The following is a 21,309-nucleotide window of genomic DNA, read 5'->3' as shown; positions in this document are numbered from 1 at the left end:
TTAACCATGATTAATTATTATTTATTCATAAAATGCGTATACCTCTGTCTATATACGGCGGCGACGCTAGGATAAATTGTAGGTACGTCACAGATGGAGGTTTAGAGATTGCAGACCACTAACCAAACCTAAAAATAAATACCTAATAGGTTAGTTATACTTTGCAGCGTATATTTTAAAGGAATTGTTGAATAGTAGAATAGAAAACTCCTTTTAAGAAAATATGACGATGTTTACATTATAGAGTGAATCTGAAGCCTTAAAATGGAGAATAGGTACGTATTTTTTCTATTAATTTAAAATATTGATTTATAGCAAGCTTTGTAGTTAAAAAACTAGCGATAATATTGTAAAAAAAAACCTAACTGGAACAATAAGCCATCCATCACTGATACGATCTTGACATGTTATAGATTTTTATTCCAATATAAAACTATCCTTGCGTAAATTGTAAAAAATATATTTTTTACAAAAAAAGTAAATTCGTTACGACATTAACGGAAATGTAAGAAAAAATCTTTTAAATCATTCTCTAAAAAGCTATTGTTGCTATTTAAACCCTTGCTTTTCCGAACGCGTGACAGACGCGCGCCACGTTGTTATTTCGAAAAAAAAGGTTAAAAAAAGTATAAAAAGATTTAATTCACTAAACACAGTGACCTACATAAGTTTCGACCCCGATGTTTTTCCAAAATTCTGTAAAAAGCACCCCTTTATTAGAGTTTTTTCGTCGCCGTCGTCCGTCGATGTAATTGAATTCAACGATTCAATCCTTTGGAAAGGGTTCGATAAAGCACCTAATATTGGATTTTTTTATCGTGAAAAGTTTCTTTACATCGAGCTGTCAATTGTGCGCGCCAAAAATTATACGTTCTGTCAAAATTTCGCGCCATTTACCGCGTTGGACATCTGCTGGGGTGCAAAAAAGTTTTAAGCACAATGCAAATAGGGGTGTTGCGTGCAGGACATTAATTTTTAAGGGGAAATCGGCATTTTTGTGTAAAAATGCATTTAAAGTATAACGAACAGAGATGTCCCCCTTATTTTGATATTAATATTAATGTTAATGTCCTACTGCTAAGCTTTAGGCGATTATAAACTGAAATTCGGGAGAGTTAAGAGTTAAAATGATTTGTCAAGGTGCTGTTGTTTATAATTTTAGCATATAATTTGATTTTTATTATTTCTCTTTATGGCCATTATTTATAACGATCTTTGTAACGAAATTCGGCATTTGCAAGTTTTCTTTTCAATCTACATGCGCTGGTCAACCACATAAATCTTTTATTGATAGGTCGAGATGGCAATCGGGAAAGAAACGCCCCGAACAGTTTTATTAGCCATGTTAAATGACTAATATTCCTTTTCAACTAAGCGTCAACCTTGTGCTAGGAGTAGGTACGACAATAGTGCTACGGGCAGGGTTTGAACCATCATACGGTTTTCAGTCCACTCTTTTACACTTTGAGTTATTGATGCTCTGTTTAACCTATTTTAATATATTTAGTAGGTACAGAGTTAGCTTACATCCCGGGGACGGACATAGGCAACTTTTTATCCCGGAAAAGCAATGAGCTCTCACGGGATGAACCTAAATCCAAGCGGATGATGAAGTCGTGGGCATCGTCTAGTACCTGTATACCTACAAGGTAAAGAAATAAAACAATTTGATATATGTATAACACATAAATATATAATTACACAAGTCACACGTCATAGTACATGTAGTCGAGGAGTAGAGTGGCGGCAAGGAGTAGAGCTTTCTCTTCCACTGACAGGTCCCTTTCGAAAGCCACACCGAACCTGCAATTATTTTTATTCTTTAACTAACTTATACCTCAGCGACCTCGTCCGCGTTGACTATAATATAAACTTTTAACCCCTATTTTACCCCTTTAGAGGTTGATTTTCCAAAATCCTTTCTTAGCGGATATCTACGTCATAATAGCTATCGGCATACCTCAGCCCGTACGGAACCCTAAAAAAGAACGTAAATACCTAATCTACTTGTGAAAAGAACACAATATGAAAGATTTCCTTGCACTGCTTGCAGGTGCTGTCTCTCTTGTACAGTGCGACAAGGCTATCTTGGCGCGTGGCGAAAATCGGTACTAACGTTGCCGTCAAGTGTCCCCTTTGTTCTTGTTTGAATATTCTAAGCATATTCTAAGCCTTTGTTCACCAACAGCGCCTCCCTGTCAATGTCATTCAAGTGTCGCTCTGTACATGTGAAGTTGTGCGTCACAGAACAGAAAAAGAAGAAGAAAGGTACCTACTTGTCACAGACTGAAGCGAAGAACATAGCATGCAGGACGCCCTGCCAGCGCTTGCAGGTGCTGCCGACCAGGGTGCCATCTGTCTTGTATATGTGGAACTGGATGTCGCGGAAACAGCTGATCGTTACGCGTGGTCCTGAAAAATATATCATTTCCTGGTTCCTCCTTCACCTTTCTACTATCGTACCGCAAGGTATCGCCAAGGTGCACCCGTAATGTACATCGACCTTTGTAGAGCGTTGTCCGTGTCGTTGAGACCGACAAAATGTCACATAGGTATGAGTGACAGAGACAACGCTTTACAAAGCCGAAACGTCATTCTAAAGGCCGATGTACCTACATTACTTTCTGCCGCGTACAATAATCATTAGTCTTATCACCTGTCTTCGTTTTTGCCAGCGTTCTGGTAACACTCTGTATACAATGAACCAAAAGATTATTTCGCTATAATCCGCTGAAACAGGTCGAATCTGTATGGTGCAACATGCAGCATACGATAATGCCACCACCAGGCAAGCAATGTGTAGTGCGTATTGCTTGCCTGGTGGCTGCTTCTTCCTGCATGTTTAGCAGTGGGAGGGTGGGCGGTGCAATTTCGTATGCTGCATGTTGCACCATACAGATTCGACCTGTTTCAGCAGATTATAGTGAATTAAGCTTTTGGTTCATTGTATATCATGGACTTCCGCAAAGTAACGCCTGCTTCTATACAAAATACACCCTGTATGTTGGCACCATTGCAAATCACACAATAATAGACCTCATGGTCAGAGGAATAAAGAAACAAAGAAACATATTATTATTCACGTATCAAGTTACGATGAACGACGGTCAATACTTTCGTTTTGCTTCGCTCCCAATGTTTTAAAAAAACTTGTAACTGCCTTCTGCAATACAGGGTTTTCCTAGTGCAGAGGGTAGGAAACTTGTTTCTTGTGTCTAAATTCTAAATTCTAAATTCAAAATAAATTATTCTTATTCTTATTCTTAAAAATGTGGCCTGCGCTAAAGCCTAGAAAGCTATGCCCGCGTCATTTCGGTATAACTTAGCCTACTCACGTTTGACGCTGACTTCTCAGCAATATTTTTCTTTGTGGTTATTTACGACACAATACTCGAAATGTGTAATAACTAATAATGAATGGAAATGCAGAGATTTACCACAAAATTGTATTTTAGAGAACACTTTACCTTGTATCCAAAACACGTGTTCACCGTTTTCCCTCTTCACATCATATTCTGGCCTTACAGGCGTCCATTTTTGCTCTATGCTGCCTATTCGCGTGCCAGGCGGAGAAAAAATCTACGCAAATGGGAGACAAGAATAATGTTTCCACCCGGGCAAGTACCCCTATGTCGTCAACGTGGATTTGACCTGCAGATCATTCCAGCAACGCGCAGGATTGCAAATACTTTTTTTATACATGGCATAGTATTGTATACAAAATCTTTGATAAGAGCAACCGCCGAGTTTCTTGAAAGTTCTTCTCGGTAGCAAAGGTATTCCGAACCAGTGGTAGATGCCTCTGACGATTCAAAAATACTTGTAAAAGTTTAATTGAATAAAAAATATTTTTATTTTATTTTGAGAACATTATGGAGAACTCTCAGACATGCAGGTTTCCTCAATGATCCCTTCACCGCTAAGCAAGTGATATTTAATTGCTTAAAACGCACATAGCTTCGTGACCATTTAGAGTTGCGTGCTCAAGATCGAACCCCCAACCTCCCGAATAGGACGCCGCGATGTCTTAAAAGAAAATATGATTTTAAATTAATATTTTTAGTATAATTTTTGAATTTTTAGTGTTATAAGTATGAGTTGGTAGTATAGTTTCGAGTGTCACCCGGTCCAGGGTCCTGGCTGAAAATCAGCTCTGTTAGCTCTTGTGTACGTACAAGGCATACAGCATAATGCTGAGCTGGAACCTTTTTTCGGGTTGTGCCTCACATGACAGTTTGTTCCGGCGCTTTTTCTGCTTGAGACTTGTTGGCTTTAATGTTGAGTGGGGGAGGCACCGGGATAACCAACTCTATAATAACATGACGTGAGGTGTAGCGCAATTTACAAGATATCTTCTAAGAAGTCTTTTCTTTTTTTCTTTCTTTCGTGTCTTTTCTTTTCTTTCTTTTCTAGGCTGTTATCGCTTTTTGGATGTGAAGGGTCATCTTAAATTCCTTACAGAACTAAATCTATACCTGGATCTTAAACTACAGACCTGGATGTGCTGCAGCTGGCAGGGGAAGATGCGAGAGGTGCAGGCGTAGGGGCGGCTGATCCTCATCACCTCGGCACCGGAGTCGTCTCGCACGTGCAGCTGGAATGGACGGAGGCCGTAGCAGAAGTAGCCTACCCACCAGCTGAAAGCAGTAAATAAGATCTTCTCTTATCATCATTTTCATCAACCGATAGACGTCCACTGCTGGACATAGGTCTCTTGTCTTCCACACGCCACGGTCTTGCGCCGCCTGAATCCAGCGGCCCCCTGCTACTGATGTCTGATGTCGTCCGTCCACCTAGTGTTCCAATGCTGCGTCTTCCGGTGCGAGGTCGCCATTCTAGCACCTTGGGACCCCAACGTCTATCAGTTTTACGAACTATGTGCCCTGTCCATTTCCACTTCAGCTTCTAAGAATAAGATTAAGTACCTGTTCCGTTCTTCGACGGTATATACGAGGTTGTTGTCAGGCGTCTTCACATAGAACCTGTTCCTCTTCCCTTTGAGGAACAGTGCGCCTTTCACTCGGAGACGTCTGGTGATGAGGAGGCGCTCCACTGGAGCGAGGTCGTGTAACATATGGGGTTCCTGTTCCACCTGGATTCAAATACTGATGGATGATAATAATTAATATGAAACGATAATGGGTTCTAGGATAAAATAGAAGAAGAAAATAAACAGTACACTTAATGAAAATTCACATTTTATTTCTACTTATATTTTTTTTTGTAAGTATTTTGTGGTTTTAAAGTACCTATGTAGTTCTTGCGCAGATGTGAAATAGATTATGACTTAACGTGTGAAAAGTCCTACTTGTAATATGAAATACCTATTGATATCACTTTTTTCAGTAACTGTTGACTTCGGTTTTTCTTAGTAACTCATGAACAAACAGTTTTATTGTTTTATTTTATTAACAATTGTTTTCCTTTAACAATAACATTGAATAGTAATGGAATTAATTCTATATAAACTGTGATATGATGTAGGAAAAAAGTAGTCGGTTGAGGAAAATTTTTGGAGGAGCTAGATACATGACTCTAACAACAAACGAATACACTTTCGCATAATTTATAATAATATGGGTAGTGATGACCCATATTATCGGATCGACGTGATTTTTTGCATGGGTATTAGTTCAAGACTTGGACAGTGATAAGGCCATCGATGGATAAGGCTTTTGTACCGGAAAATCTAAGAGTTCCACGGGATATTCAAAAACCTAAATCCACGCGGACGAAGTCACGTGTATCAGCTAATTGGATAAATAAATATCTATTATAGTGCACAAGACTGGGCAATAACATGAGTGCTCTCTAATCCCTCACTGTCATAATCCTAAAGGAAATAAAACACAGACCAGAGCGGAGCGAGACCAATAATTAATCTATGCACAGACCAGCGGCAAAGTTTCCTCTTCCATTGCACTGACTTCTGCCTGATGTTGTTCAGGGTCTTTCACCAGGCCCTGAGGGCTGCGCCCCAAGGGTTCTGCTAATGCTTGTGGTATAGGAGCGGCTTGCATCATCATTTTGTTTGATGAAAACTCATTTTCCAAAAGCAACAACAACACCCTTTGAGTTGACTGATGTCGACCGGACTGTCAGATTTTGATGACGATTTGACGACTACTATAGTCCTTATTTACATTTATTATATGTATTACTGAATGTACCTATATTAAATCAATACTTATAATATGTATAATAAATTATACTCCAAAAAAACGAGGAGTCGCGTACTACACTTTTGACACATAAAGGTAAAATGGTACGTGAGAAGTCATGTTTTGACGGTCACTTGCTCAATTTGCAATACAATGGTGTAGTGGTGATAATTACGTAACCTTAAAACTAAAGCTACGAGGGTTCCAAACACACCCAGGTCTGAGAAGAACTCACAACAAACTCAGGTATGCAGGTTCACTCAAAATCTCTGTGTCCGAGTTCAAAGTAAGATTTATATTCATGTGTCAGTCAATTTTTCCTTTTATGTAGGTAGGTACGTAGGTACCTAAAGTATCTGCACTTATTTTTACAAAAATGGCATTCTGCTCATTATGACCATAAAATAAAATGTAAATGTGCATTGGACGTAAATGGACACCATGCAAATGGCGAATTATTACTGCACCGAGGGGACTTCATTTAAATTTGTGCAAAAAATCGCAAATAGTATCGCTTTTATCAATCTCTTGCAACAATGTACTTTGGTTACAATAAATATAGGGTGGCCACCACAAGGTTTGTTAGCAAGTCGTTCCCATTCGTTTTTCTTTCATTACCCATCTGTTAAACCGATTTTGACGAAATTTTGTACAAAGATAAGCTTACAAGCCAGGGAACGTGTGGTTTTTGCCCAAACCCCAATTGCCATCTCGACCTGTCGTGGACTAGTTACACAATCTTATAAAGGTGTAAGTTTGTATGTGGGTGTGTACGTTTGTTACTCTTTCACGCAAAAACTACAGGACGGATTTGGCTGTTTTACCTTGGATTAACACGTGCTACTTTTTACCTCATCTCGTGAAAATGCATTGTTCCCGCGGGATTTTTCTAAACGCGGACGAAGTTACGGGCTTCATTTAGTTAATCAATCATAAAATTAGCGAAGATATCGAACTAAAAGTAAGTTATTAATTTAGAATTGTCCAGTTTTTGAAACTTGTGGTCACCCTGGTATTTGCAATGCGCCCGTGGCCGCACGCGCCGCCCCGCGCTACCATTTTATGCAAAAACGCAAATTTTCGACGAAATTTGAAACGCTCCATTGTCATGCAAGTCCGAATGAATAAAAATAATCGTTACTTTTACATTTTTAGGGGAAAAATGCATTTGCAAAAGATTCGGCCATTATTGTAACTTTCTAAGCTGGAGTGTGCCGAATAGAATTAACGATTGCGTTTTTATGCAAGCGACATTTTGAAATTATCGGGATTTTTGGTACGGTCAAATTAATAGGGTCGGGGGTAGACAATAGACGTAACTCATAGAGATGGTAATCATTCATCCAAGACGTAACTACCCTGATCTAAAATTGCTCGCTATGAACTTATTTTTTTTAAATTCTGGCTATTAAAAAATTAAAGCTGAAAAACGCGAACTTTGACCTTCAATAACTTTTTTTGCAAATGTCAGATCTATTGGTACTTTTCATACTTCAATGTCATATGCCTATAATGGTGTTGCAAACATTCGTAAAAAATTTCAGCTCTATGCGAATTAATGAACCTTGAAATCTTGAATGTCTATTTTGACTGGGCTAAAATTAATAGATATGGTAAAAATTCAATGAAAGACTGATTATTCATCTGGTAAATTCTGTAATTCACTTTTTTGTACTTCAACAATATTTCCTCTTTAATCTCATTATAATATTAAATAACATTCATACAAACAAGTTCGATCTTGTGCTTCGCTCGATTCTTTTCTAAAAAAAAACAAACATTTCTCAAAAACTAACCTTGGTAACAATATTCATTACATCAATATCAATTAACTAAAGCAACAAAATAATACTAAAATTGACATTCTTTAAGTTTAAAACGTCCCACTTAATTTCTATTTAAAATACATAAAATAATATATATTTAAATAAATCGTAAGCTCTTGCGCTGTGTTGCTTTATATTTTAATTTTACAACATTTAATTTGTTTCTTATAATTTTTATTATACAAAAACAATATTCAATCAAGTAATTTTTAAACATTTTATTTAAACATACAATTTAAAGATACAGAATTCGAGCAAAATATAACAACACATCACAAGTTCACGACACAACAAAATAATTATAACAAAGAAAACAATTCATTTATTGTTAAAAAAATACGATTATTGCAACATGACGCCCCACTGTACGCAATTCATTTAATATTATAATAATAGTATGATATAATATTTAATTTATAAAACACATTTGTTCGATATTCTGGTAAAAATATACACTAAAACTATTTTTATTATAAGTTCAAAAATCAGCTTTAATTTTATTTTAAAAATATAACGAAGATTCAATTATTGCTTTAATAATATTCAAATATGTATACAGTTTTATATTAATAAGGCAATATTTAAAATAAAAGGGTACAAAGGCTTGTTGTAAACTTAAGTACCTGAATTTTTAGATTAATTTTGAGCACGATTTTATAATTTTAAAAATAGTACTAATCTTCATAACAAGACAATAAGAAGAAGGTTAAGTTGTTTCATAAAGAAATCGGGGTTTTCACTGTACATTTAACTTTGTGACAAACTTAACGACTTTGCAGTATAACCAAGTGTGATATCAACAAAATTGTATTTATTTATTTACACTTACAAAAAAAACCACAGAATCGCATTATTTAATTCTAAAACAAGGCACATTGGTATATTTAACAATTTATTTACAAAAATATTTGTGTATAATATAATGATAATATATCGATAAATATCATCTAAAAATATATTTTATCACATTTACGTAACATTATATAATAATAATAATAATAATGTTATTATTTATTATTTCAATATCGTGGTCCATTTACTTTCTAATCAGTTTTCTATTACAATCTGGATTAGCTGCTTATCATAGCTTATTTTTGTAATTAATAGGAATAAACCCATCATATTTTTATAAAGTAGCTGCAGCTTAACCCGTGCGTGATTGAAGCTGTCGTATTCAAAATTATATTATACATAATTTATAACTATGTATTTATATAGTTAATATGTATGTTTATTAAAATTGAAGTATTTAAATTAAGTAAAATAAAAAAATAAAGTATTTTATTAAGAATTAATAAAATGCCTCGAAAAGGAGCACCATGTATTTTTATTTAGGAAAAAATCATTCATTAATTGAATTCATTCAAATTGAACTACATTCTTTTAAATAAAATATATAAATACTTAAAGTATTTTTAATTTAAACTAAACTGTCCATATTGTTTGGGCAGTAAAGAATCGAAACTCACTTTACGGTTTTAGACTATGTTCTGACTTCATGATTTCTTATTTATTAGTCAGGATGCCTAAGTATCAAAGCAACCAAGCGGAAAATTTGAAGTATTTTTTAATATAATTAATTTACAAATTAATTACACAAGGTACAAGGATTTAATCGAGTAATAATAACAAAAAAGAAAGTTTAGATTTTCTTTTTTCTATCTTATTTGCTGTCAATATAATATTTTCGACATTCCACGCATTTTTCAGTCTTTTGACAGTTTTTTCAACAATATTGCATATGGTTCTTATATTATTTGTGCATATTATGTGGCCTATGTACTAAAAAAACCGGCCAAGTGCGAGTCCGGCTCGCTCACCGAGGGTTCCGTACTAGTCATATTTTTTCGACATTTTGCACGATAAATCAAAAACAATGATGCATAAAAATAAATAAAAATCTGTTTTAGAATACACAAGTAAAGCCATAGTACACTTGGTATAGTTATCTTATTTTGTAATTTGAAAATACTAATTATTTGTTCATGAACAAATTTTAATTTTCTTTGGTGATGTAACCACAAATTCGAGGTTTCCTTTACTTGTGCTATAAGACCTACCTACCTGCCCATGGTTCTAGGTATATATAATACCCTATAGGTTTTCTTGACAGACACGACAGACGGACAGACGGACAGACAGACAGACAATGAAGTGATCCTGTAAGGGTTCCATTTTTCTTTTTGATGCACGAAACCTTGAAAATGATTTTATTTTGCTTAATTCAAGTCGCCCTCGCCCTTTTAAGTCACTTTGACAGCTTATCATTTTATTTTAGTGCCTTTAATACGTATACAATTAATATTTAAACTCAAATTGAATACAATTAGATCTAATTTTTGCTGTCTTGAAACATTTTTACATTCTAAATGTATTTTTCCTGTAAATATTATGAATACATTCAGTCAGGACAGGCTCAAAAGGACTAGAACCCAAAACCTGAAAACCAGTTAAAAAAACAGTCAGGACTGTTCAGTCAGAATGTTAATACTTTCATTCCAATAAGAAAAATAAATGAATTCAAAAATATATCTATAAAATACTTATGAATAAAATATGAACCGCATTGCTCTACAAATATTTCATTCATAATATTATAAGTACAGAATTTTGTATTCATATTACGTATAGCATGAAAACGTACACGCAGTTCGTTAAACTGTATGTGGGTAAATATAATTTCATAGAAATTAATATGAACATCTGTATATTATTTTATCTAAAAATATTTTTTTTACAAAAATATTCAGGTATTAATACGTTATATTTGTCTATACTTCCTGTATGAATGAATACATTTAGTTGTACCTATTAAATACATTTTTGTATTACTCAAAAAATTAAACGTTTTTTTTATTTAAACTATTTTAGTTATTAAAGGCAATTTTTTTGCTAAAGATGTTTTGTGTTAAAATTGTAACTACCCGCAAAATGTATTTCCTGATGTCAAATATGACACCTCTTCACAAGTACTGTCAAATTTGACGTCATAAGCAAAACTAAGAATAGGAAAGCCTATGAGGAAAGCCTATCTGTGAACAGTGTGACTTGTACAAAGTTTGCATGGAAAATACTTTGCATACATAATATAACAATGTTTTTCTTAATTATTTATGTCTTAGTCATAAAAATAAAAAATATAAATGTATTAAAAAATTAAATCAAAATATGTTTCTAGCTAAGACGTCACAACGTGGTGGAAATTCATTCCTATTCTTAGTTTGAACGCATTATACAATAACCATTTAAATGTCATAAAGAATAAAACTGAGCGCACATTACAGCATGTCACCATATGCTTATTCTTTTTTATGCTGTTCATCCTGTGATGTGTGTTCAGTAGGTTTAGTATAAGATTTTATATCTCACGGACGTTGATAGAATTCGAGCATCGAAATTCTTCAGCGTTTAAGTAAAATGGACTTTAACTGCCTTGTTTTAAAGCTCAGGTTTGTCCATACATCTACAGCCAGCGCAAAACGGACACCTTGCGAAACTAAAATCGGTGGTACTGAATTTTTGACTATAAACTTACGGACCTTTACCTAAGTCTATTTGTACTATTAGGATTATCTGATGCTTCAATTTTTCAGTTCAAGCTCGTCCATACATCCGCAGCCATCGCTCCAAGCGCTACCTACTGGATTTTTGACTTTAAATAACTGACTTTTAGGTTTATTTTACGTTGAAGTTAATCTGACGCTCGAATCCTATCATCGACTCTCATACTAATTTAGGAACCTTTCTCTTTAAAGATTACAAACCATAGAGCAGAAACAAAGAGGAGATGTTGTATTAAGATTTCCCTATGAAATATCGAGTGACATTTTGCGGGGTGAGGGGTTGTGGAACGCCGCCCACTTCTCAATTTTCCATCTGCGGGTTAGTAGCAAAACTACTCGCTTAGCGACCTAACATCGATATATTGATGTCACTACATAGTTCAGCTATCTCACACTAGATGTCAATAAGTGTAGAAATTACGTATAAAATTACTTACAAATGAAATGTGATACCATTCATAGCATCAGAACGTCTGTCTGAATAACTTTGACACGATAAAACACAACACTTCATCCTTTTGTTCTTAAAAACGCGAAAACACACCGATAATACGAGTCTCAATATATGTGAACCTGACGAACGCAGACAGCATACTAACTAAGGCCCCGCCCACAGTGATGACGTCAGGACCTAGTTGAAAATCACAGTGCACAGTTGCTTAGGCCAACTCCTCTTCGTTTCTGCTCTGTGTTACAAACCATAGCCGCCGGCTTCTATTCACTATAGGAATGAAAGTCGCTGGCTTTTCGCCATACTAGGCGCCTAGATCCATGTCAAAGCAGGGTCTGGGATGGGCGTGAGGTGAGTGCGGCGCGTGCGTGGAACCTAGTAGGAGGGGCAGGCTTTCCCCTAGTCCTCCTAGGCCGCCTAATCCGCCGAGGCCGAGCGACATGCTGCCTTCTGACATTAGTGATGAACCTGGTGAAAAAAAATCATTTAAAAATACACCTAAATTTTTATTTTATTTTATTACAAACTAGCTTATGCTCGCGACATCGTCCGCGTGGACTACACAAATTTCAATCGCCTATTTCACGCCCTTAGGGGTTGAATTTTCAAAAATCCTTTCTTAGCGGATGCCTACGTTATAATAGCTATCTGCATGCCAAATTTCAGCCCGATCCGTGCAGTAGTTTGAGCTGTGCGTTGATAGATCAGTCAGTCAGTCAGTCAGTCAGTCAGTCACCTTTTCCTTTTATATATTTATAAGAATAAGAAGAAGATTCTTGCTATGCTTACAGCTTAATGCCAAAGCGCATAACAAGTTAGACTTATGACTTCAGTATTCATATTACATAATTCTTTATGAATTAATTAAAACTTGTACAAAATCTAATTTAAAATAGCAATGTGAACTGCAATTAATTAAATGCAATAACTAAGTATAATATAGTCCGGTCAAAATAGATATTCAAAGTTTTGATAATTCGCATACAGCTAAAAATTGAACTATTGAAGTTGGGAACACCATCATAAATGAATTGTGAAACGTACGCGTCGATATCACATTTGCAAAAAAAATTATTCAAGGTCAAAATTCACAAAAATGGGTTTTTTTGCATTTTCTAACTAAACGGTAAGTTTTATTATAAAATAGGTCACACAAAAATTGTAGATCATAAAATAGTCTACAAAAATTGTCTATATTTCTTTCAAGAATCACCATTCCTGACATATCGTGATTTTAAAAGCTGAAGGAGTTAGCGACGATGGGTAGTGATGATAATGATGGTGATCTTACCAGGCGCATGTGAGGAGAGATCTATGTGCAACATAGCGGCACAGGACTGGTCCGCCGCCTCCGCCACGGCCGCACTGAGCCCGAGGTGTGACGTGGGAGACGAACAGAGCATGGGGTCCCCTGAAATATACATTACTGAAAAATTACCGACCTCCGACCAAAACGCGATAATTTTAAAAACATACAAAGGGTTCCATACTATCATACAAGAAATAACACTTTTTTTGTGTGTATCCTATCTAACACTGAACTATTATTGACTAATTTTATTTTATTTTTTGCATAGTAGTAAAAAAGACATACCTGACGTGACAGGGTTGTGTGAGTCGTCATCCATAAGGTCTTCTATCTGCGCGAGGTTTAGCACCGCGTCGTTGTCGTCGCTCCCCAGCATCCCCGGGGTCGGTGATAACCTCATTTGCTGCGAAAACAAAAGAAATTATTTATTTATTTATACTTTTTACGAAGGGGCGCGTGCGATCATGTAGAGTTGGGTTTCTATGCAAAATCTTGGAGTGACCGTTCTTTAATATAGTAAAGTGTGAAGTCTTCACTCGTTCACTTAGTATAATCACCAACTACTAGCTTCGCAATTATAGTACGTGACATGTCGAGACGGCAATCGAGGAGGAAACGCCCCCACACCCACACCCCCGCGATAACCCGGTGTGGGTTGGGTAACGTGCGTGTGCCCCCCCCCCCCCCGCCTCATACCCCGATTGCGAGTCGTGGCTATCCAGCTCCTCGACAACACAGACCTAATACGTAGACTTAAGAGGACTAAGCCTTTTGAGCTAGTGTAGTTATAGTGAAAGTGTAGTGCTAGTGCAATTTATAGAACACAAGAACAAAGTGTCTTTCAATAAGGCATCTTAACTATAAACTAAGCTAAGTCAATGGACCGATTCTTAGGTATAAGTACGTTTATAAGTTTAGGTTAATATAATATTGCTTATGAGCCTCTCTCATAGGCTAGATTGTAATGGTAGTAAAGTACTGGTGTCAGTACTTTACGACAAAAAAAAATCTCAACATGTTGCGGACCATAAATGATTCATCGTTCTTTCGAAGTTAGTTAGTAATGTTTTTTTAATATGGCTGCTAGAGGGGCGCCTATGAGATGCTTGCCTAGGGCGCTCTCGACATTTATTGCGCCTCTGTTGTTAAGTTGCGTTGACTTACCTTAATATCTTTGTGAGTGAAGAGATGGTCGGTGACGGGTTCCAGGCAGAGGTCGGGCTCCAAGCAGCCCAAGGACAGGCCCTCTTCCCGGCTGAGCGGCGAACACGAACCTAGTTTTAGACCATCTGCAATTGAGAAAACAGTGTTTAGAGTATTTGCATCTTTTTCTTTTTAATATTGCTAAGGACGTTTTTATTATTATTATTAGCAAGCTGAAGTGGCAGTGGGCAGGTCATGCCTGTCGTAGAGGCGATGGCCGTTGGAGCCGGAAAGTCCTTGAATGGAGACCGCGTTTAAGCAAGCGTAGTGTGGGATGCCCTCCAGCACGATGGACCGACGATATAAAGAGGCTGGCGGGAAGTGGCTGGATGAGGAAGGCTGAGGACCGGGTGTGGTGGCGCTCTTTAGGGAAGGCCTATGTCCAACAGTGGACGTCCACAGGCTGATGATGATGATGATGATGATGAAAAAAGGACGGAACATGTGACGACTCCTTCAGTTAAGACTAACCTAGCGCATCCAAAGCCTGTAGCGCCTCACCGGACGGCGTGTCCCTCAATAAGTCTGGTGGGGGATCCCCTAGCTCCATCAGCGACGCGGGCTCCGATTTGGGCAGCACCACCTCCTGGAATGAAATTAACAATTACGTTAAGAAAATGCATTTAAATTTTGCATATCGCCGCGAAAACGCAACCAGCCGTTTTTAGGTTCATGAGCTATGATAACGTCACATGGATATTGAAATACAATTTCAATCCATGTGACGTCACAGTCGGAATTAACATGGCGGCGCAATATCATGCGTATTAGATATTTGTAGAACAGATTAAAAAGTGAAATATTTCAAATGAATTATAAAATTCATATATTATTATAATATTCATAATTTTATAAACTGGTATAACCATTTTTGGATTGCTTATTGCTAATAGGAGTAATAGGTAGTATCTTGTTTATACATTTTTAGATTTTTTTGCGCTTGGTGTAAAATACCGTATTGCCTCTGCCAGTAATCGAACCTGGGGCCTCCCGATTGCAGCCTTCAGTAGGTAGGTATCCTCGAAACATTTTCCAACGGCAGGATAGATTTTAATCAATGAGTTGACTAACGATGGTAGAGACGAAAAAAATATTTGCGTAGAGCTTGTCTAAGCTGAAATGACGCGCCCTACTACCTACTACCGCATAAATGATAAGACGGTAAGACTGGAGAGATTTGTTGTCCAACTTGTCATAATTGATCCGAACGCGCGCGAGAGCGGACGTAATGTTTCATATAACGCACCATCGCTGCTCCATACAGTGAGCAATGTCGGATTTATCACACGACTAGTCGACTGCGATGTTTGCATACAGATCCTTATTAGCAGAACAGTCGACCCTCCCACACAGATGAAACGTCGTTATTTATATTTGCACTCATCTAATTCAACTTACGAAGTAGTGGGGCGCGTCATTTCATCTTAGACAAGCTATACCATAATTGGCATACATTAAGTGGCATAATAGCACTGAATATTTAGGTTCAAAATCAAGATAATGTTTGTTTCCTAGCCTAGAATATTTGACATCGATTTACAATTATGTTCCATTGCAAGTAAACCGTAAATAAATTATTAAAACATTTACCGGTAGAGATTTGGGGGGTTCAGAGAAGTTCTCTGAAGGGGTCGTTTCCACTCCCGAGTCGGAGTGGTGCGACGGTGACGACCAGCCGTCTGAAGAAACTGGTAGCCCGTGAAGTCGCGCTAGCCTTTCTAATTCCTGGAAATAAAAATTAGCCTTGTAGTGACAGAATCAGTACCCTTATTATAAATGCGAAAGTGTGTTTGTTTGTTGGTTTGTCAGTTTGTTGGTTTGTTGGTTTGTCCTTCAATCACGTCGCAACGGTGCTACGGATTGACGTGATTTTTAGCATGGGTATAAATAAAGACCTGGAGAGTGACATAGGCTACTTTTTATCCCGGAAAATCAAAAAGTTCCCACGGGACTTTTAAAAACCGTAATTCCGGTATATATAAATAAAATAAAGTCGCGGGAATCAGCTATTATATTATAATTGAAGCGAAGCGTCTTATGAGACTTTTGGTGAGATGTAAGGCTGTAGAGCGCACTCTGACTTTGCTTAGACTTAAGACAGAGTTAAAACGAGACAGAGGTATATTTCTCACAAAAATCTGTCTCGTTTTAACTCAATCTTAAGTCTGAGCAAAGTCAAAGTGCCTTCTATAGATCTCAGCCTCAATCAGGTCTCAAGTGTCTAGTGATATAAGTTGAAAATAATTTGGAAGTTCTTCCTTATGGCCAAGAAATATGTTAGAAATTAGACTCGCTGTGGACGAATTGTTCACGAAAACACGAAGATTTTTCTTGAACTTGTTGGACCTCATACCATCTATCGGCTTCCCTCATTGACTGATCTATCTTTACGTCTTTATGATTGAAGGATGTATGTAAAAGTACCAAATGGTTGGAAAGTTAGGAGTCAGGTGTCTGGTGATATAGTCAGAAAACATCTTCTTATGACCAAGAAATATGCGAGAAATAAGAATCACTGTGAAAGAATTGACACGAAGATTTCTGTTGACCCTGATTTCGTGAGCTGGTTTAGAAGGATTTTTTTTTCCACACAAACAGAAAAAACACAATATTGGTTTCTTCGTGCTCGTAAGCGCTTGGCGGCTTGTCTGAGCACTGCACATTCCTCTGTAGTCTTCCAACGACCAAGCGTACATATGACGGATTTTTGTACTGACCTGTATCCTTAAGGTTAGTTTCCTATTGTGTAGTTCTATCTGCTTCCTTCTCTGTTCACTGTGCTTGAGTCTATTGACCTCGTCTCTGAGGCACTTGATATAGTCCACACTACTCTTGAGGATGGTGCCCTTGTTCGGCCGCACGTCCCTTATGACGTCGTAGAAAGGGTCGTTGGTCTTGGGCAGGAGGGTACCGAGCTCTTTTATTCGATCGTTGATGTTGAATCGGCGTCGACGTTCAACTGGAAGTAAAAAGTAGGTAAAATTCGATAAATTGTATTAACTGGTCTTGAAGGAAATAGTTGTAAAGTGATGACGGGCTGAAATTTGGCATGCAGATAGCTATTATAACGTAGGCATCCGTTAAGAAAGGATTTTTGAAAATTCAACCCTGAAGTGAGTGAAATTGGGGTTTGAAATTTGTGTAGTCCATGCGGACGAAGTCGCGAGCATAAGCTAGTAATCATAAAAGTGATACTCACTCATATTGTGGTTGTCTTTCTTCTGCCGATCCTTGGCTAGGGCATGCATGTCCGCATCAGTCAGCAAGCCGCAGTCCCCTGCCACTGAGCTGGCAGCCGACGCGGGCTCCGAAGAAGAAAGGGGGCCCGCCCCGCTGTCCAGGGAGAGGATGTCTTCTAGGAACTCATCTGCCTGGAAAGACGGTGGTTTGAATATGAAAAAAAACCGGCCAAGTGCGAGTCAGGCTCATGCACCGAGGGTTCCGTACTGCAGTCGTATTTTTTCGACATTTTGCACGATAACTCAAAAACTATGATGCATAGAAATAAATAAAAACCTGTTTTAGATTGCACAGGTGATGACCTTTCATATGATACCCCACTTGATATAAGTATCTTACTTCGAAAATTTAAAATAGGTACTAATTATTAGTTCATGACCACCATTTAATTTTTTTTTGTGTGATGTAACCACAAATTCGCGAATTTCAGATTTTTTCATGTCTGCTATAAGACCTACCTACCTGCCAAATTTCATGATTCTAGGTCAACGGGAAGTACCCTGTAGGTTGCTTGACAGACAGAGAGACAGACAACAAAGTGATCCTATAAGGGTTCCGTTTTTCCTTTTGAGGTACGGAACCCTAAAAAACTAGAAGTTCAATATGACTTACTTCGGAGTTAGCTCCCGCTGAACAGAGTCCAGGGCTAAGGAGGCTGGAGGAGGACGCTCTGTCGGGGGAGGGCGCTCGGTTGCCGAGCTCGGGCGCGCTCTGCACCGGCGCGCCTCGTATTGAGCCTGCTACCTGCAAACATAACGACTTTCGCTTAAGTCATTTGTCCCAAGCACAGAGCAGAAACGAAGAGGAGTTGGCCTAAGCAATTGTGCACTGTGATTTTCAACTAGGTCCTGACGTCATCACTGTGGGCGGAGCCTTAGTTAGTATGCTGTCTGCGTTCGTCAGGTTCACATATATTGAGACCCGTATTATCGGTGTGTTTTCGCGTTTTTAAGAACAAAAGGATGAAGTGTTGTGTTTTATCGTGTCAAAGTTATTCAGACAGACGTTCTGATGCTATGAATGGTATCACATTTCGTTTGTAAGTAATTTTATACGTAATTAATACACTTATTGACATCTAGTGTGAGATAGCTGAACTATGTAGTGACATCAATATATCGATGTTAGGTCGCTAAGCGAGTAGTTTTGCTACTAACCCGCAGATGGAAAATTGAGAAGTGGGCGGCGTTCCACAACCCCTCACCCCGCAAAATGTCACTCGATATTTCATAGGGAAATCTTAATACATCTCCTCTTTGTTTCTGCTCTATGGTCCCAAGGGTCCCAAGGTGCTAGAGTGGCGACCTCGCACCGGAAAGCGAAGCGTTGAAAGAACCGCCACTAGTTGAACTGACTAAACTAGAAATATTTTCTGGCTTTTTGAATGATGTTGTATAGAAGCAGGCGTTACTTTGCGGAAATCCATGATTAGAATCCGCTGACTCAGATCAAATCTGTATGGTGCACCGGCGTGGCGTTGGTCCGGTGTCGGGGCGAAGCGTGCGTCGAGTGCGTGCACTACAGATTTGATCTGTTTCAGCGGATTATAGCAAACTAGCTTATGCTCGCGACTTCGTCCGCGTGGACTATAAAATTTCAAACCCCTATTTCACCCCCTTAGGAGTTAAATTTTCAAAAATCCTTTCTTAGCGGATGCCTTCGTCATAATAGCTATCTGCATGCCGAATTTCAGCTCGATCCGTCCAGTAGTTGGAGCTGTGCGTTAATAGATCAGTCAGTCAGTCAGTCAGTCAGTCAGTCAGTCAGTCAGTCAGTCAGTCAGTCACCCTTTCCTTTTATATATTTATTATAGAATCATAGAATTATAGATTAAGCCTTTGGTTCATTGTATTTTTGAATGATATAGACTCACCTGCGGCTGCGGCGTGAATGACTCGCTGAGGTACTGCCGCACCTGGCTCTTCTGCTTCTGGATCACGTGATACCGGGTGGGATTCTCCAGAACTGTTCGCACCTGCAAACATTTGTGCAACCGTTGTAAGAATCTTCTATAAATATAAAAGGAAAAGGTGACTGACTGACTGACTGACTGACTGACTGACTGACTGACTGACTGACTGACTGATCTATCAACGCACAGCCCAAACTACTGGACGGATCGGGCTGAAATTTGGCATGCAGATAGCTATTATGACGTAGGCATCCGCTAAGAAAGGATTTTTGAAAATTCAATCCCTAAGGGCTTGAAATAGGGGTTTGAAATTTGTGTAGTCCACGCGGACGAAGTCGCGGGCATAAGCTAGTTCTAGCTATAAACGTAGAACGAAGACCAGTCTTCAGGAATTAAAATAAAAAATTGAATGAAATCAAATGAAAATTTGTGCTCCTCTCATAGCTGGTTCCATTAAAATACAAAAAAAAAATCATAGTAGCTTTATAATGGTGTACTGCTATCGAAGTAACGAAGCTGTGATAGCCTAGTGGTTAGGACGTCCCCCTTCTAATACGAGCTGACGGCGGTTTAATCCCGGGCACGCAACTCTAACTTTTCAGAGTTATGTGCGTTTTAACTAATTAAATATCACTTGCTTTAACGGTGAAGGAAAACATCGTGAGGAAATCTACATGCCTGAGAGTTCTCCATAATGTTCTCAAAGGTGTGTGAAGTCTACCAATCCGCACATGGCCAGTGTGGTAGACTATGGCCACAACCCTTTTCACTCTGAGAAGAGACCCGTGCTCTGCAGTGAGCCAGCGATGGGTTGATCATGATGATGACGACTGCTCTTCGGCAGCGGAACACTCGAACGTTCATTATCGTCGTCTTCATGATCAACCTATCGCTGGTTCACTAATAAGGACGGGCAGAGAATTAGAAGGGACTTGACCATTGATAGTCTAACTATGCTGGTCAAGTGCGGATTGGCAGACTTCACACCTCTTTAATTTAATTTAATTAATTTTATGGAAACAAACAGTTACAATTACATAAATAATATAAAACCCTTAATTGCTAATATTTTTTTATGGAGAGAGAGATGAAAAATATCTTTTTTCGAAAATAACTGGTTAACTTGACTGCAAATTCTTATAAATATGTTATCTGCATGTTTTGTCTTGCTTGGTGCAATATGTAACAGTTTCCGATGCCGAGAGTTAACCCGTGGGCACCTTAAAGATATTTTTGAAAACAGATATGGAGAGTCAACGCTTCTTCAGCGATGGAGAGTCAGCGCTTTGTTCAGAAGCTTAAATAAAAGCTTTTTGAAAACGTTGGGTATGGAGACCTCTCAGGCATGCCTTGCTACTCATAATCTGGAACAGGGGCTATCCGTAACAATTTTAATCAGATTTCAGGTTACCTGTAATACTTGTGGCGGTAGTTCGACGTGCGGCGCGATCCGGGGCACGTCCGTGGGACTCGACTTGTTCTTGTCTTCATTGTCCTTGGATTGGCCTGCTTGATGTGCCTGGAAACAAAAACATTCAAAATCTTTATTCATTTCATGTACAAAAACATCATCATCAACCGATAGACGTCCACTGATAGACATAGGTCTCTTGTAGGGACTTCCACACGCCACTGTCTTGCGCT

At 38.1% G+C, this 21,309-nt stretch overlaps 2 protein-coding genes across 5 annotated transcripts in view; both read right to left on the bottom strand.

Moving 5' to 3' along the window:
• Nucleotides 1-1,706: 1,706 nt before the first annotated feature.
• LOC117993098 (phospholipid scramblase 2-like) lies at nucleotides 1,707-5,916 on the bottom strand. Its single transcript, XM_034980832.2, has 6 exons — nucleotides 5,895-5,916; nucleotides 4,926-5,092; nucleotides 4,496-4,637; nucleotides 3,468-3,579; nucleotides 2,277-2,412; nucleotides 1,707-1,803 (listed from the first exon to the last, which is right to left on the bottom strand). The coding sequence occupies exons 2-6, from the start codon at nucleotides 5,072-5,074 to the stop codon at nucleotides 1,707-1,709; spliced, it is 636 nt and encodes a 211-aa protein (XP_034836723.2). The 5' UTR covers nucleotides 5,075-5,092; nucleotides 5,895-5,916.
• A 2,813-nt stretch (nucleotides 5,917-8,729) lies between these two features.
• Nucleotides 8,730-21,309, bottom strand: part of Mitf (transcription factor Mitf) — a 149,299-nt gene continuing 136,719 nt past the window's right edge. For 3 of the 4 annotated variants that reach the window (XM_034980829.2, XM_069506582.1, XM_069506584.1), the window contains 11 exons: nucleotides 21,077-21,184; nucleotides 19,627-19,728; nucleotides 18,366-18,497; nucleotides 17,713-17,884; nucleotides 17,231-17,472; nucleotides 16,104-16,238; nucleotides 14,985-15,099; nucleotides 14,475-14,599; nucleotides 13,596-13,713; nucleotides 13,293-13,412; nucleotides 8,730-12,469 (listed from right to left, as the gene is read on the bottom strand). In XM_034980829.2, the coding sequence (XP_034836720.1) occupies nucleotides 12,306-12,469; nucleotides 13,293-13,412; nucleotides 13,596-13,713; nucleotides 14,475-14,599; nucleotides 14,985-15,099; nucleotides 16,104-16,238; nucleotides 17,231-17,472; nucleotides 17,713-17,884; nucleotides 18,366-18,497; nucleotides 19,627-19,728; nucleotides 21,077-21,184 (1,533 nt within the window). In that variant the 3' untranslated portion in view covers nucleotides 8,730-12,305. Of the gene's footprint in view, nucleotides 12,473-13,292; nucleotides 13,413-13,595; nucleotides 13,714-14,474; nucleotides 14,600-14,984; nucleotides 15,100-16,103; nucleotides 16,239-17,230; nucleotides 17,473-17,712; nucleotides 17,885-18,365; nucleotides 18,498-19,626; nucleotides 19,729-21,076; nucleotides 21,185-21,309 lie in introns of all 4 variants that reach the window. The other variant, XM_069506581.1, reaches the window with a different exon arrangement.

Source organism: Maniola hyperantus, chromosome 23, assembly GCF_902806685.2.
Source record: "Maniola hyperantus chromosome 23, iAphHyp1.2, whole genome shotgun sequence".
Taxonomy (NCBI): Eukaryota; Metazoa; Arthropoda; class Insecta; order Lepidoptera; family Nymphalidae; genus Maniola; species Maniola hyperantus.
Note: the sequence above shows the minus strand (reverse complement) of the source record. Positions and strands in the feature narration are given on the sequence as shown.

What these genes read in the sequence shown, in the direction of transcription:
- LOC117993098 (XM_034980832.2), bottom strand. Translation starts at nt 5,074, where the DNA reads ATGTTACACGACCTCGCTCCAGTGGAGCGCCTCCTCATCACCAGACGT. An exon ending in ACCGTCGAAGAACGGAACAG is followed by an intron (nt 4,638 to 4,925) that starts GTACTTAATCTT and finishes TACTGCTTTCAG; the next exon opens with CTGGTGGGTAGGCTACTTCT. An exon ending in ACACGTGTTTTGGATACAAG is followed by an intron (nt 2,413 to 3,467) that starts GTAAAGTGTTCT and finishes TATATTTTTCAG; the next exon opens with GACCACGCGTAACGATCAGC.